The following is a 14,336-nucleotide window of genomic DNA, read 5'->3' as shown; positions in this document are numbered from 1 at the left end:
AGAGTGTGGTGAGTTGGGAGCAATGGCCTCAAAGTAGGACAAGTCCATAGGCCAGAGCCATCCTCCCCAGATGTCTCTGCTTTACCCTCCCCCATCCCCCTCGTTGTTTTGAAGCTTTTATGTGTAGTACTCATCTAACAGCATAGCTTACCTGGAAGACGTCCAAGTGTGCTCTTACTTCATTCTTTTGCAACCTTCCCACCCCTTGATGAACCTCCAGTGATTGGCTACAAGGAAGCTCAATTTCTTCCACTGAGCTGGGCAACACTGGGGCAATCTCATGGGGATAGCAATCTCCAGTCCCTGACCTCCAATGCTCTCAGCTCCACTTTGCCTTTTAAGAAGTTCCCTAAAATACATTCTCAGAATCCTAGTCTACATAAGGGTTAGATTCCCTCCAGTTGTTGTGTATAAATCATACCAAACTTTCAATACATTTCAAAGCCTGCCCTTCTAAATGAATCTACTAAGGCAGTGGATAACAGTGGTTAAAAGCAATGGGCTCTGGAGTCACACTACTAGAGTGGAATCCCACCTCTGCCCCTTGCTATGACACGCTGGGTAGAAGACTTAATTTTTCAGTGCCGTGGTGTTTTCATCTCATAAGAGTACCTACTCCCTTAGGGTTGTTGAAGATTCAATGTGTTGACACATATAAAGTAACCTGGAAAATGTTCATTATATATTACCTAACACTCTGATTCCCTTTGTGAAGTAAAATGTCAGTTACCTCTTTGGCTAATATGCAACTTCTGGTGTAATGCTGAGCATTCAGGAAATGCTCAGTAAAGGAAACTTACAAAATTATGACAAAGGGTTAACATTTATAATAAATAAAGAGCTCATGCCAATCAGTTAGAAAGATGAATTCACTTTTACTTTTTTGGTTTTGTGATATAGAAGTCCCCTAGAAATCATTGCATCCAACCCTCTCAGGTAAGAAGATAGAAGCCTAGAGAGGGAAGTATTTTCCTAAGATCCTATAGTAAATTAAGTCACCAAGTCAGAAATAGAACACTGGGGATCTGATTTCTCCAGTCCAGGGTTTTTCTTTGGTTAACTGATCAATCAAGCTTGATTTAAGAATGTGGTCTTCTAGATTAGCTCAGAACAATTAAAGTCTTAGAACTAGAGTTTGGAAGACATGCAACTCTCTTAATCCTAATAAGTCTCCTAACTGGTATCACTCTGCTAAGGCTAGTTATCTGAATAATAACCCTTTACATGTATGTTTTCCATGGCCCACAAAGAAACATATTCCTCATCATAGTTGCTCCTTCCAAACATTCTCACTAGCCTCACAGGGAAACTGAGGTCTAGGGAGGGGAAGTGGCTTGTCCGAGGTAATCAATCCAGTCACATGAACCCCTCTTCTATGTTTACAATTTTGTCCTCATGACCCTGCCAAGAGGCAGAAAGATAAATTTAGCAGCAAGGAAATCTGAGATAGGAGCTTAGCGGGCTTTTGACAAGGTCTGAAAGGGTAAACTTAGGGTCCAGGCTTGAAAACCCAACTTAAAACTACCTGGGCGTGCCACAACTACTGAAGCCCACATGCCTAGAGCCTGTGCTCCGCAACAAGAGAAGCCACCGCAATGAGAAGGCCGTGTGCCACAATGAAGAGTAGCCCCCATTCGCCACACCTAGAGAAAGCCCGCGTGCAGCAACAAAGACCCAATGTAGCCAAAAATAAATTAAATAAATAAATAAATGAAATTTATTAAAAAAAAAACTTACAGTCTGAATTTTACTTATACAATCAATTATCCACCGTTATTAGAGTCTAGAGTACTGAGTGTGTGAGTGTGTGTGTGTGTGTGTGTGTGTGTGTGCGCGCATGTGCGTGTGTGTGTGTGTTTTAACCACTGTTATCAATTCTGATCCCCAGAAGTAGGAAAACTAAACAAGCTTTATGGGAAGGCCTCAGCCGTGGCTCTTCTCAATCAAACGTGTCTCTCCAGTCATGTCTCTCTTTAGACCCCTGTGGTTAAATTGTGCCAGCTGACTCACTAGGCCCCCAAACATTTTTGCCTCTGGGCCTTTGCTCAGCCTGGAATGCCTTCTCTTCCCTTCCATTCTCAGTGAAATCTGACTCACTCTTCAAGGCCAGGCTCAATGGTCACCTCCTCTGAGAAGCCTTGGCTTTGGTTCCCACATTGCCTATATGCTTCTGTTTATCTGAGCAAGTATCCACCTTTTACCGGTCTACTTTCCTACTAGACTGTGAGCTCCTTAAGGATGGGTACTGGATCTCAGTTATCTGTTTCCAGGTGTCCAGCCCAGGCCCTGACACAGAGGAGACTTGCTCAATCTACATCTCTCTGCCCTAGATGAGATGAACATGTGTACAAATAATCCCCATTCAACAAAGGTAAATTTTATAAAAGAGAGCTATCCAGGGAACTGGGTGGGGGAACTAACTTGGTCTGAAGGTAGAAGGTGGTAGCAGGATCTAGAAAGTTTCTCAACCCTGAACGGGGCAGAACAGAAATAACAAAAGAATGAAGTTCCCCCCCCCCGCCAAAAAAAAGTTCCAATTAACTGGTTACAGAAAAAATTGTTCACTCAGTATCAGAGACTCACTCAAGACCAAGAGCTGAGTCACAAATTCTAATTTGGGGTTAACTCTATGGAGGAAAAGCATGAAGTATGACTACCTGAGGCCCACAGATCCTGACCATCCTCCCAAAGTATGGAGTGTATGGGAGAATCTCATTAAAAGCAGTATCAAGACAGTACTGATGGGTATCAAAATCACAAATGGGGTCTTCTTACTGGTAATTCTTGGAGTGTGTGGGTGTGAATGCATTTGTGTTAGGGTGAGGAGGGGAGATTGCATGCTTACAGGTCAGGTGCCTATATGTGAATATCAGGCCTTCTGTGGCAGCAGCCTAGGATCCACTTCCTTCTTGGCCACTGCCCTGGCCCACCATCCCCCCACTATTTTCAGCCCCATGCCTGGGGCCCAAGGTTTGCTCTATCCTAGTCCTAGGAGTAGCCCTCCACAGACCATAGTCACTCAGGGAGAAGAGCAGCTGGAGGGTTATGGGTGGTATTGCCTGTGGAGGCTACAGAAAAAGTAGGATCACTAAGACAGAGCATGGAAGTCCTGAAATATTTCAGAAGAGCTTTAGTTCCTGTCATCCCACTCCTCTTCACCTTGTGACAGTCCTCTGAGGGAAATAGGAGGGACTTCAATTTCCATTTTGGTGAGGAGGCTATTGAAGCCCAGAGAAGCTAAAAGACTTGTTCAAAGTGTCACAGCAATCCAGCCCTACTTTATACACCAGTTGGGAGGTAAGAGATACAATCTCTATCACCCAGTTCATTCAAAACTGGACTAGACCATGTTAGAGAGGCTTCTAAAGTGCTAGGGAACTGCCCTTTGGGCCAGTGTTCCACAAAGACAGGTCAGAATGGATGATAGATAATGAAATATAGAAATCATGTTATCCCCAACTTCCCATACACTTTAGAGAACAGTTTGAGTGTCCACCTATTCCAAGAAAACTTTCCAGAGAGCCTAAAGAATGGATTTGGGTTTGTGTTAACTCCTATCTATTTTTCCTTCTGTTTCACCTACCTGTTCTCCTAGAGGTTTTTTCTTCCATCGCTAGTTATCCAATACACGACACACGGCTCTCTTGCATTTAGACCCCCAAAGCAGGTACAGAGAGTGGCATCAAGCAGGGAGCCTGGAGGCACTCGCTGGTTCCCTGGGAAGGCTGGGGAAGTACCCTTGGTAAGAGGGGGTGTGTGCCCACTGTTGAAATATCAGCTGCCAAAGAAGTTCCTGAGTCACCCAGAGCCTTTTCTCTTCAGGCCAACCATGTGTTCGCCTTGCCCCAAAGGTCAGAACTAATATTAACAAGCTACTGCAGAATGGGGAAATGAAAACCAGCAATGTAAACAGGCAAGATCTGGATTTCCTTGGGGCTGGTTCAGATTGGTCTTCAGTGTAAATCAGCACCATCCCCTACTGGAAAGTGATTTAGCAATATGAAGCAAAATAAAAATGTTCATTTCCTTTGTCCTAATTATTCCACTCTTGGGACTCAATCCTAAGCCAATAACCACCAAAACATGGAAAAGCTTAAAGCACCAGCATCTTAATTTTAATTGCAGGGCTATTTTCTGATGGCAACAACTGGAATGTAACCTTTAAGTCCTCCAGGAGGAAAAGCAGCTCTTTGGGTCTTTTTTGCAGACACTGAGAATGATGGTTTTAAGGCTATGGAATTCTGGGGGAAAAGTAATTATGCCACAATTCTGGGTGAGGAACCTAAGGATGCGAAGTTATGCTTTTCCCTGGACATGGGGCATGTCTATTATTTCTATTTTTATGTTATCAAAAACAAGTCACTAACCTGTTGATGCTCTTGCTATTGCCCTTTACTTGTTCATTCATTCAACAAATACTTATTAACTCCTAATATGTGTTGTGTGCTATATTAGGGGATGAGGCTAACAAGATGAATCAGATATGGTCATTGCTCTCAAGCTGTTGGCAGTCTAGTGACAGAAATAGAAATCAGTGGTAGCTGTGCATTTTAAGTGCTGTGACAGAATGGACCATAGGGTGGTGTGGGGGCCCAGAGGAAAAGATCTAACTGGGGAGGTTAGAAAAAACTTACTCAGGAAAGTACTCCTTGAGCTGATTAAGACAGGGGTTGAATCCTAGCTCTACTGCTTCTGTGATACTGGGGTGAATTCACTGAACCTCTCTTAGCCTCAATGCCCCTTATAGTGTTGCACTGATAATGAAATGAGATCATGCATATGCAAGAGCCATAGGTTATATTGGAAGACAGTGCTGCTCTGGAACTTGGGTAGCCCACTTAAACTCTCTTGGTCTTGATTTTAATAATCTGAGAAACGGAACAAAGAGGAAGTACCTGTCAGGCCACATCCTAAGGGATGCTATAAGGCCCAAGACAAATAATGACTACAGGGTGGGCTTGATACAGCTTCCCCATCTCCCTCCCCCAGCCCAATAAAGCCAGAGGCCCTCTTCTAAATCTAACTCCATTAGAGTGCTTCTTTTTTTCCCTCATTTTCCCTGTGGTTTATTGAAAAGGTTCAATACTCACTATTTTGCAGCCTGCCACCCCCCAATATGTTTTGGGATCTTTCCATATCACTACACATAGAACATTTCATTATTCCCCCCCTTTTTAAAAAAATATTTTATATTGGAGTATAGTTGATATACAATGTTGTGTTAGTTTCAGGTGTACAGCAAAATACATCATATACTGTTTATTCTTTTTCAGATTCTTTTCCCATACAGGTTATTACAGAGTATTGAGTAGAGTTCCCTGTGCTGTATAGTAGGTCCTTGTTGTTTCTCTATTTTATATATTGTAGTGTGTATATGCATTAAAAAATCGAGGTAAATTTGAACATAAAATTAACAATTTTAAAGTGTATGATTAAGTGGTATTTAGTACATTTTGCAAAGATTTCATTTATATGAAATATCAAAAATAGGTAAACCCACAGGAACAGAAAGCAAATTGATGCCATAAAGGTGCTGGTGGTGGAGGGCATAGGGACTAACTGCTTAATGCGTAATGGGTATGTATTTCCCTTTGGGGTGATGTTTTGGAACTAGGTAGAGGTGATGGTTCCTCATTCCTTTTATTATTAGTTTTTTAAATTATGGTAAAATATACATAACATAAAAATTAAACATTTTTAATTAAGATTCTTTTGGCACAAAAGCATACAGATCAATGGAACAAAATAGAAAGCCTGGATATAAACCCACAAACCTACTTTCAATTAATCTTGGACAAAGGAGGCAAGAACATACAATGGAGAAAAGACAGTCTCTACAGCAAGTGGTGCTGGGAAAGTTGGACAGCCTTATGTAAATCAATGAAGCTAGAAGACTCACACCATACATGAAAATAAATTCAAAATGGTTTAAAGACTTAAATATAAGACGTGACACCATAAAAAAAAAAAAACTCTTAGAAAAAGAACATAGGCAAAACATTCTCAGACATAACTCCTGGTAATATCGTCTTAGATCAGTCTCCCAAGGCAAAAGCAATAAAGCAAATAAACAAACGGGACCTAATCAAACTTAAAAGCTTTTGCACAACAAAGGAAACCATAAACAAAACGAAAAGATGACCTAAGGACTAGGAGAAAGTATTTGCAAACGACGTCCGACGACCAGCAAGATCTTAATTTCCAAAATGGAGCGCGTTCCTCATTGCTCCCTCCTCCGGCCGCAAAGTTCCCTTCGCGCATTCCCCCGCCCACATTTACATACGGGGTTACGCCAGCCACTCCCTAGTCGCTGGGTGCCGCATCCCTCTTCGTACTCAGGGGTGCAGTCTGAACACTGTGGGCGGGGCTTCGGTCGCTGCGCGGTTCCGCCACTTAAAAAGTGGTAAAATCTCGTTTGTAAGTAATCGAAAGCACCAAGGGGACTTTTCAGCAGAGCAGAAACGCAGTCAGACTCAGGCACGAAAGCCAGTGTCGGGTGGTAGGGGTAGGAGCCCAAACACTGCCCTTCCTCTCTATTCATTGCCCCTAGGCTACCACACCGCCCCCTTCAGCTTCCGCTTCTCCAGCCAATGAAAACTGAAGGGCTTGAATCCCCGCCCAATGTGTGTCCGACCCTTTTGCTGCAAGCACAAGAACGCCTGCGCAAATGTGCGCGCGAAAGGCCAGGCCTGGCGGACATAGGAGTTTTTGGTTTTTTGCTCGCACCTACGTGGGGCGCGGGCTTAAAGGCATTGCAGTTAGCTGTCAGCATGTTGCGCGTGGTGAGCTGGAACATCAATGGGATCCGCAGCCCCGTGCAAGGGGTGGGATACGAGGAGCCCAGCAATTGTACCGCCATGGCCATGGGGCGCATTTTGGACAAGCTGGATGCTGACATCGTCTGTCTTCAGGAGACCAAAGTAACCAGTGAGCGCTCAAGAATTTATGACCCCTACCACACTTTCCCTTTTCCGCTAACTTTTGCTCTCTGCTCCATATCGTTTCACTTTTCCCATTTCTCTATCCTTAGAGCCCGTCTGGAATCCCGACCACCCCTCTATATTTCGCACTCCAGCTAGATCTCCTAATTCCGACATCATCTCCTGGCCTCAGTAGACCCATAATTCCCATCCCCCTTGCAATCTCCATCTTCTTTCAGATCCTCTAATTCCTACTCATTCTCCTGACACAGCTCAGTCCCCCAAATTTCCTCCCGCCACACACTTTCCATCTCCCACTCCCAAGACAGACACCCCCACTTCCCCTTTTCTGCCCCCAGTTCATAGCCTTTAATTCTCACACCATCTTTGCCCCCAGTTTAGACTCCCTAGTTTCCTCCTTTTTAAACTTCTATCTCAGATCCCCAGTTCCTCTTATCTTTACTGCCATCTCTCCTCCCCAGCTGAGAGCTTCTCATCATTTCTACCTCATGTCCCACCCCAAACTTAGACCCTCTAATTCCCTCTCCCCCACAGCTCAATCCCCTGATTCCTTCCCTCTCCCACCCACCTCCCTCTAAGACCCATTACCTACTTTCCCTCCATCCTCAGTTCAAATCCTTGAATTCCCTCTCCTACCTCCTACTCCCAGCTCAGATTCCCAGTTCTCTCTCCCATATGTCCATTTCCCACCCCCAACTTCCTCCAGTCACCTAGTCACATAGCCTCCTCCCACCTAATTCTTCACCTCCCATTCAGTAGTCTTCCCCTTTCTTGTAATTCTGATAACAATTCCCTCTCTAGTCCCCACCTTTTTAGCTTCTCTTCTTTTCATAGGTACTTGATATTCCCTTCTACCCTGGCTCTGATGTGTGCAAGAAATTAGCCTACAGCTATAATTCCAAGCCTTTCTGTGTCCTGGGTCCTAGTTTTATCTCTGATGTAATTTTACATCTTTTTTTTTTTCCAGGGGATGTGCTGACAGAGCCCCTGGCTATCATTGAGGGCTGTAACTCCTATTTCAGCTTCAGCCGCAACCGTAGTGGCTATTCTGGTAAATGGGGCTTTCTGGGGACTTTAAAGTGATGGAGACAGGTGGGAAAGGGTTTTCAATATTTAATGAGAAATTTCATTAATTTCATTAATAAGAAGTATAGGCTTTTCATCCACAGAGCTAAAGCCATATCAGGTTATATGAAGGATAATTTTTATGTATAATATTGGATCTCAGAAACACAGTAGTGTGATGGTTAGTTGTATGAGCTCTGGAGCCAGACTGCCTGAGTTTGGATTCTAGCTCACTTCCTAGCTGCATACCCTCTGGCAAGCTACTTAACCTCTTTATGCCTCAAGTTCCTCAGCTGGAAAATGGGGATAATGTGTACTTCTTAGGGCTATTACAAGGACTAAACTAATTAATCCATGTGATAATAGTAATAGCTAACATTTTCTGAGCACCTACCATGTAAAGCACTTAGAATATTAGCTGTTATTAATCTGCAGCTTTTCTAGATGAAGGAACTGAAACTCCAGAGTTTGAGTAGAGGAGTTGCCTCAGGCATCCATGGCCCTTGAGTTGGGGGAGTCATCAAGAGAGCCACACTTGATGAAGATGAGTCGGGTGACCTGTGCAGGGGCAATAGGCTGTGCAACAGGCTGTTGGCTGCCAGGCCTGCTTAGAGTACCCTCTCTGTCTCCAGGTGTAGCCACCTTCTGTAAGGACAGTGCTACCCCAGTGGCTGCTGAAGAAGGCCTGAGTGGCCTACTTGCCACTCAGAATGGGGACGTGGGTTGCTACGGAAACATGGATGACTTCACTCAAGAGGAGCTTCGAGCTCTGGATAGTGAGGGCCGGGCCCTCCTCACACAACACAAGATCTGGTAATAGCCCACATCTGCCTGTCACCGAGCATCGCTGGTTCAACTCTGTGAATGTGGTGATTCTAAGGCTTGCCTTATAAACATACATTCACCATAGAAAACTTCCCAAACTTGCCTTTCCTAGACTTCAGTCCTGGCAACGCAACCTGCTATGTGACCCTGAACAAATCATATTCTCTTCTGAGCCCTGAGTTCTCTATTTCTATGGGGGGATGGGGCGGGGGGAGAGGGAGCCTGGCCGGGAGGACTAGCTCTCTTTTTTACCACAGGTGCCTCAGAAGCAAGTTAGCCAACTTTACTGCCCCAGGTTGCTCTCTTTCTGTGTCCTGTCTTTGTGAATGGCAGGACCATCACCTGGTTTACCTGAGTGTCATCCTAGATGTAGTCAGTCCTCAAGTCCTGTGTATGCCAGCTTGTTCATGTCTCTCTGTCCCTTTCCTTCACTTCCATCCCACAGACAATCATTAAGTGGGAGCCACATGGTGTGGGGAGAGGAAGGGTGGCTTGAAAGTGACCCCTTTTGGGGGGGCCGGTTCTATTCTCCCCAGCACATGGGAAGGGAAGGAGAAGACCTTGACCCTAATCAACGTGTACTGCCCCCATGCGGACCCTGGGAAGCCTGAGCGGCTCGCCTTTAAGATGCGCTTCTATCGCTTGCTGCAGATCCGAGCAGAAGCCCTCCTGGCAGCTGGCAGGTACTGCAAACCTGGGCAGCAAGGCTTCCCTGAGCTTGTCCCGGGTGCCCAGCCCCGTGTCAAGGTCCATTGAGAGGGATATGGGATCTTTGTCTTTTGAGTTCATTTGCAGCCTAGTTGTAGACACCAGCAGGCCCACCAGAATAGGCCCTGCTGTCTAAGAGCTGTGGGGAACAGGTAAAGTGATACAAATATGGGTTTTGTACTCAGATACCTCTGAGCACCTATCCCAGCTCCGCTTTTACTCACTGTGAGCCCGAAGGCTAGTGTTGCCTCTATTTTCTCTTTTGTAAAATAAGTGTATGAATCCCTACCTCAGAGTATAGTTTTTAGGATGAAATGAGATGAGGAAGGTAACGTACTTGGGAACAAATGAAAAGTCTTATCCCAGGGAGGGACAGGAAAGTGAGGGTAGGTTGGCATAATCGAGGGATGCTTCCTAGAGGGAGTGGTACCTGAGCTCATCTTTGAAGGACCAGAAAGATGCCATTAGGTAGAGATAAGTGAGACAATCATGTCAAACAGGGAACAGGGTTACCTTTGGAGATCAGAATTGTGTTGGTCAGTTGTAAAAGGCATCAAGGTTATACTGAAATTGGAGAGGCAGGCTATTATGACTTGCCGTTGGACCCCACCTTGACCTCTATGTGGAAGGTGGTCTATCTGAGATCCTGGGCCCAGGAGAAAGTAGATGGGCCAGGACTACTGCTTCCCTTTCTGAACATTCATTTTATGTTTTTCAGCCATGTTATCATTCTGGGGGACCTGAATACAGCTCACCGCCCCATTGACCACTGGGATGCAGTCAACCTGGTAAGGCTCCCTCTAGGCCTTTGACCTCACTCCTGACTATGGTTCTGTTTAGCCAGCCAATCAATGCTGTTTTTTTGGCCCAAGGGCAAGCTTCCTTTATGGAAAAGCAGAGCTTAGTTTGAAATTCTATTCTCAAAGCACTGAGGATTGTGCTGTGGACTCAGTTAGTAGTCAGTTCTGGCTCGGCCCCTCAGAGCTCTCAGCATGGTGGTGGGGTATGGACACATGACCAGTCAATTATAGAATGGTGTCTTCAGGGCTGAGGCAGAGACAGCAGCCCAGGAGGTTAGGAGAGCCCGGAAATAGGATTCGGGCCAGCCAGGACGTTGGGGGAGATATCTTAAAATGGCTGAATCTTAAAAGATGAGTAGAACAGAGCTTTGGGGTGGGAAGCAAAGAATTCTAGCATGATGAACAAAGGATGCAAGGTGAGAATTTGGCTGGTGTGCATTGAGAACGACAAGTCCCATTCTTGTTAGAGGGTGACAGAGAAGGAAGGTGAGTAGCAGGAGATGGGGCTGGAGAGTTTCAGTCAGATTTCAAGAGCCTGGAATTCCACATTGCCTTGATCATTTCCCTAATATACTATGTTTCCTGCTCATGAACCTTCAACACCTCCCTGTTACCTTTGTGATGCAGAGAAAACACACAGGCCTGGCATTCAAAACTCTTTCTTGTCTGCGCCTAGTCTCCGTTTCCATCCTCCGCACCGCTACACACTCCATCCACTCCAGCCAGGTTGTCTCCTCTCTGCCCATGGCAAAAGTTATTCTCATTTTGGCTTTTCTCACTGTCCTCTGAATTGGTAGGCATCCCCTCCCTCTGTCTTCTTTTCTTGTGTGAACCTCTCATCTCTTGAGTCCTTCTATGCCAATGGTTCTCAACTCCTGAAAGTACATTAGTACAAGGAGCTTTTACAAAAATGTCAATATCTTGGTGCAACCCTAGACCAATTAAATCAGAATCTATTGGGTGTGGAGCCAGGGTAGCAGTATGTTTTGAAAGCTCCCAGGCTGATTTTATTGTATATTCAGGCTTGAGGACCACTGCCCTAGAATCTCCAAGTCAGTTCTCATCATAGCTTGCCTCATAAGGGGAGGGATAAGTAACTTATGCTGGCACAGTCCAACTCAGCAGTAGGTTTGGCTCAAAGAAGAGGCTGTAGGAAAATTCCTTGATTAGTTTGCAGAAGAGCCACAGGAACATAAATGTGTCTCCCAGCTGGGAAAATGAGCAGAAATGAGATAATGAGAGACTGGTGGTGGGGGTGGGGGTGGGAAGGGAGTGTACACTACAAACTGCAAGCCTTCAGTCCTCCCTACCTTATTCCTTATCGGTGTTTACTTAGTCTGTTTTTGCTGCTTCCTGTGATAGCGTTATATACTTTTATGCCTTCTCTTCTTAGTTTAGAAATATCTTAGATATCTCGAGTGCACTTCCTATATTCTTTTTTTCCCAAGGAAAGAGAACTAATAGTACCATATCACATGAGAAACACAGTCTTTCCAAAATAACAGAATATGTCTACTTCCCACAAGACCAGCTCTTCTAGTCTCATCTCCCTAAATAGTACCATCGTCCTCTTGGTTGCTCCAACCAGAAGCCAGGTAATTGTGTTAGTGTTCTTCTTCTCTACCCCCCTTTCCCATTCAATTGGTCAGTGAGTACTGTTGATTCTAGCTCCAAATCATCTCTTAATTTCATTTTGTTTCCTCTGGCACCACCCTAGTCTAAGTGACCATCACCTCTTGATAGTCAGTCTGGTTGCCCCTCAAGTCTTTCGGGTATACTGTCCCCTCCCTCCACAGGCCCATCACAGAAGTTGTTCTCTCAATTTGTAACACCCTCTGCCTGGGTTACTCTTGCGCAGCCTTCACTTCTCAGCTCCAGATCACTTCCTGAAAGGAAGCCTTGTTGGTCCCCAAGACAAGATCATGGTCCCACTTTGTCTCTAGTATCGTGCCTGGCACATAATCAGTGTTATTTTAACATTTGTTGCACTGAATGAGTGGGTGAGTGGATTGGATGGATGATCAATTAGGAATCAGAGCCAAAGGAAGTATTCAGACCTGAAACCCTGGAGCCCATCAACTCAGGAAGTGGGTGTGGTCAGTGAAGGCTTTGACACACACAACAAGATAAGCCAAATAGTACCAGAGGGTTTACATGAAAAGGCAACAGGCTTCTTAACTCCTAACCTCAGCCCTACTTCCTGGAGGTAACCACTTTTAACTTGCTGTTTTCCATTCTCTTGGTGAGCAGTTCTGAGAATTGCTTTGATTAACTAACAGCAAGCTTTCAGATCTGGGATTTATGGCCCAGTGCAAGGTAGAGGTAGCCTGATGCAAAGGGGAAAAAGAAGCATGGCCTTTTAAATCAGTAAGGGTGGAAAGTGAATCCCAGCTCTGCCAGTTCTGGACTGTATGACCTTGAGCATTCTTCTTTGAAACAACTACATTTTCTTGTTTGTAAAATGAAGCAGTTAATCTAAGTCCCTTCCAGTTCTAGGCATCTAGTTCTGCCTCTTTCTTTGTCCCCCTCCTCTTTCCCCAGGAATGCTTTGAAGAGGACCCAGGTCGCAAGTGGATGGACCACTTGCTCAGTAACCTGGGGTGCCAGGCCGGTTCCCATACGGGACCCTTCATTGATAGCTACCGATGCTTCCATCCAAATCAGAAGGGGGCCTTCACCTGCTGGTCCACAGTCAGTGGCGCCCGCCATCTGAACTATGGCTCTCGGCTTGACTATGTGCTGGGAGACAGGACCCTGGTCATGGACACCTTTCAGACCTCCTTCTTGCTGCCTGAGGTGATGGGCTCTGACCACTGCCCCGTGGGTGCAGTCTTAAGCGTGTCTTCTGTGCCGGCAAAACAGTGCCCACCTCTGTGCACCCGCTTCCTCCCTGAGTTTGCAGGCACCCAGCTCAAGATCCTTAGATTCCTAGTTCGTCTCAAACAAGATCCTGTGTTCAGGCAGTCAGCGCTGCAGCTCAGCAATCAAACCCCGGTACAGATGCGCCAAAACAAAGCCCGTGTGCGCTCGACCAGATCTCGGCCAAGTCAAGCTGGTTCCAGTAGAGGCCAAAAAAACCTGATGAGCTACTTCCAGCCATCCTCCAGTCGTCCCCAAGCTTCTCCTAACTTGGAGCTTCCTAGCCTGGACACCCTCGTGACCCCAAAGACCTCAGAAGAGGACGTGATGGCCAATGTGGAGGGGCAGGCCAAGGCTTCAGAGGCCAAGGATGAAAAGGAGGTACGGACCTCATTCTGGAAGTCTCTGCTGCGGGGGCCCTTGCCCATGCCCCTGTGTGGGGGCCACAGGGAGCCGTGTGTAATGCGAACTGTGAAGAAGCCAGGACCCAACCTGGGCCGCCACTTCTACATGTGTGCCAGGCCCCAGGGTCCTCCCACTGACCCCTCCTCCCGCTGCAGCTTCTTCCTGTGGAGCAGGCCCAGCTGAACCAACCCAGGCCTAGGGATGTCTGGCATGGTTAACCTTGTACATGGTCTGATGCCAGCTTCCTCCTAAGCTACTTCTCAAGACCTCCTTCCCACCTCCTCTTCCTCCTCCACCTTCCTCAGGGACCCTTCCCTTTCCTCTTTTTCTTCTTCCTCCAAGGCCTCCCTTCCTCTCTCTTCTTCCTGCCTAGCTCCTCCTCACTGGTGAGCTTCTTTTGTCTTAATGCTGTGACCCAGTCCCCCACCCCGCTTCCCACCTTCCTCTCAGAATTACAGAGGAACCAGTTGCCCCAGGAAGTTGTGATTTTAAACCCCTTCCTTCCTTGCTGGGAAATGTATCTGTGCCTAAATAAAGTCCGTGTCTTTGTTGTAGTGCACCATGTCATGTGGACATTTTGGATGTGCTCCATAAAGCTGAGTCAGAGACGTTATCTCAGTCCCGGGTTTGCCAACTGCCTGTAACCTGATGATATAACTTCCAGGGAGAGGGGAGGAAGGAGGAGTGGTGCTTACCATTAAGGTGCTCTGTTGAGTTGTTGGGGTTCCCTACA

General features: G+C 46.0%; 2 protein-coding genes across 3 annotated transcripts in view; one reads left to right on the top strand and one right to left on the bottom strand.

Moving 5' to 3' along the window:
• The window catches only part of PFKFB1 (6-phosphofructo-2-kinase/fructose-2,6-biphosphatase 1), a 79,607-nt gene extending 75,890 nt beyond the window's left edge, over positions 1 to 3,717 (bottom strand). Inside the window, exon 1 of the mRNA XM_007460775.1 lies at positions 3,584 to 3,717. Coding sequence (XP_007460837.1) covers positions 3,584 to 3,611 — 28 coding nt within the window. The 5' untranslated portion in view covers positions 3,612 to 3,717. The remainder of the gene's footprint in view (positions 1 to 3,583) is intronic.
• Positions 3,718 to 6,715: 2,998 nt separating this feature from the next.
• Positions 6,716 to 14,160, top strand: APEX2 (apurinic/apyrimidinic endodeoxyribonuclease 2). Of its 2 annotated transcripts, XM_007460768.1 has the most exons (6): positions 6,765 to 6,927; positions 7,909 to 7,992; positions 8,639 to 8,819; positions 9,368 to 9,514; positions 10,258 to 10,327; positions 12,881 to 14,160. In XM_007460768.1, exons 1-6 carry the CDS (start codon positions 6,771 to 6,773, stop codon positions 13,784 to 13,786), a joined length of 1,545 nt encoding a protein of 514 aa, XP_007460830.1. In that variant the 5' UTR covers positions 6,765 to 6,770; the 3' UTR covers positions 13,787 to 14,160. The 2 variants fall into 2 exon arrangements, with proteins under 2 accessions (XP_007460831.1, XP_007460830.1); XM_007460769.1 differs by lacking the exon at positions 8,639 to 8,819 and having other exon boundaries at positions 6,716 to 6,927; positions 12,881 to 13,849.
• The last annotated feature ends 176 nt before the right edge of the window (positions 14,161 to 14,336 follow it).

Source organism: Lipotes vexillifer, unplaced genomic scaffold, assembly GCF_000442215.2.
Source record: "Lipotes vexillifer unplaced genomic scaffold, Lipotes_vexillifer_v1.1 scaffold706, whole genome shotgun sequence".
NCBI lineage: Eukaryota > Metazoa > Chordata > Mammalia > Artiodactyla > Lipotidae > Lipotes > Lipotes vexillifer.
Note: the sequence above shows the minus strand (reverse complement) of the source record. Positions and strands in the feature narration are given on the sequence as shown.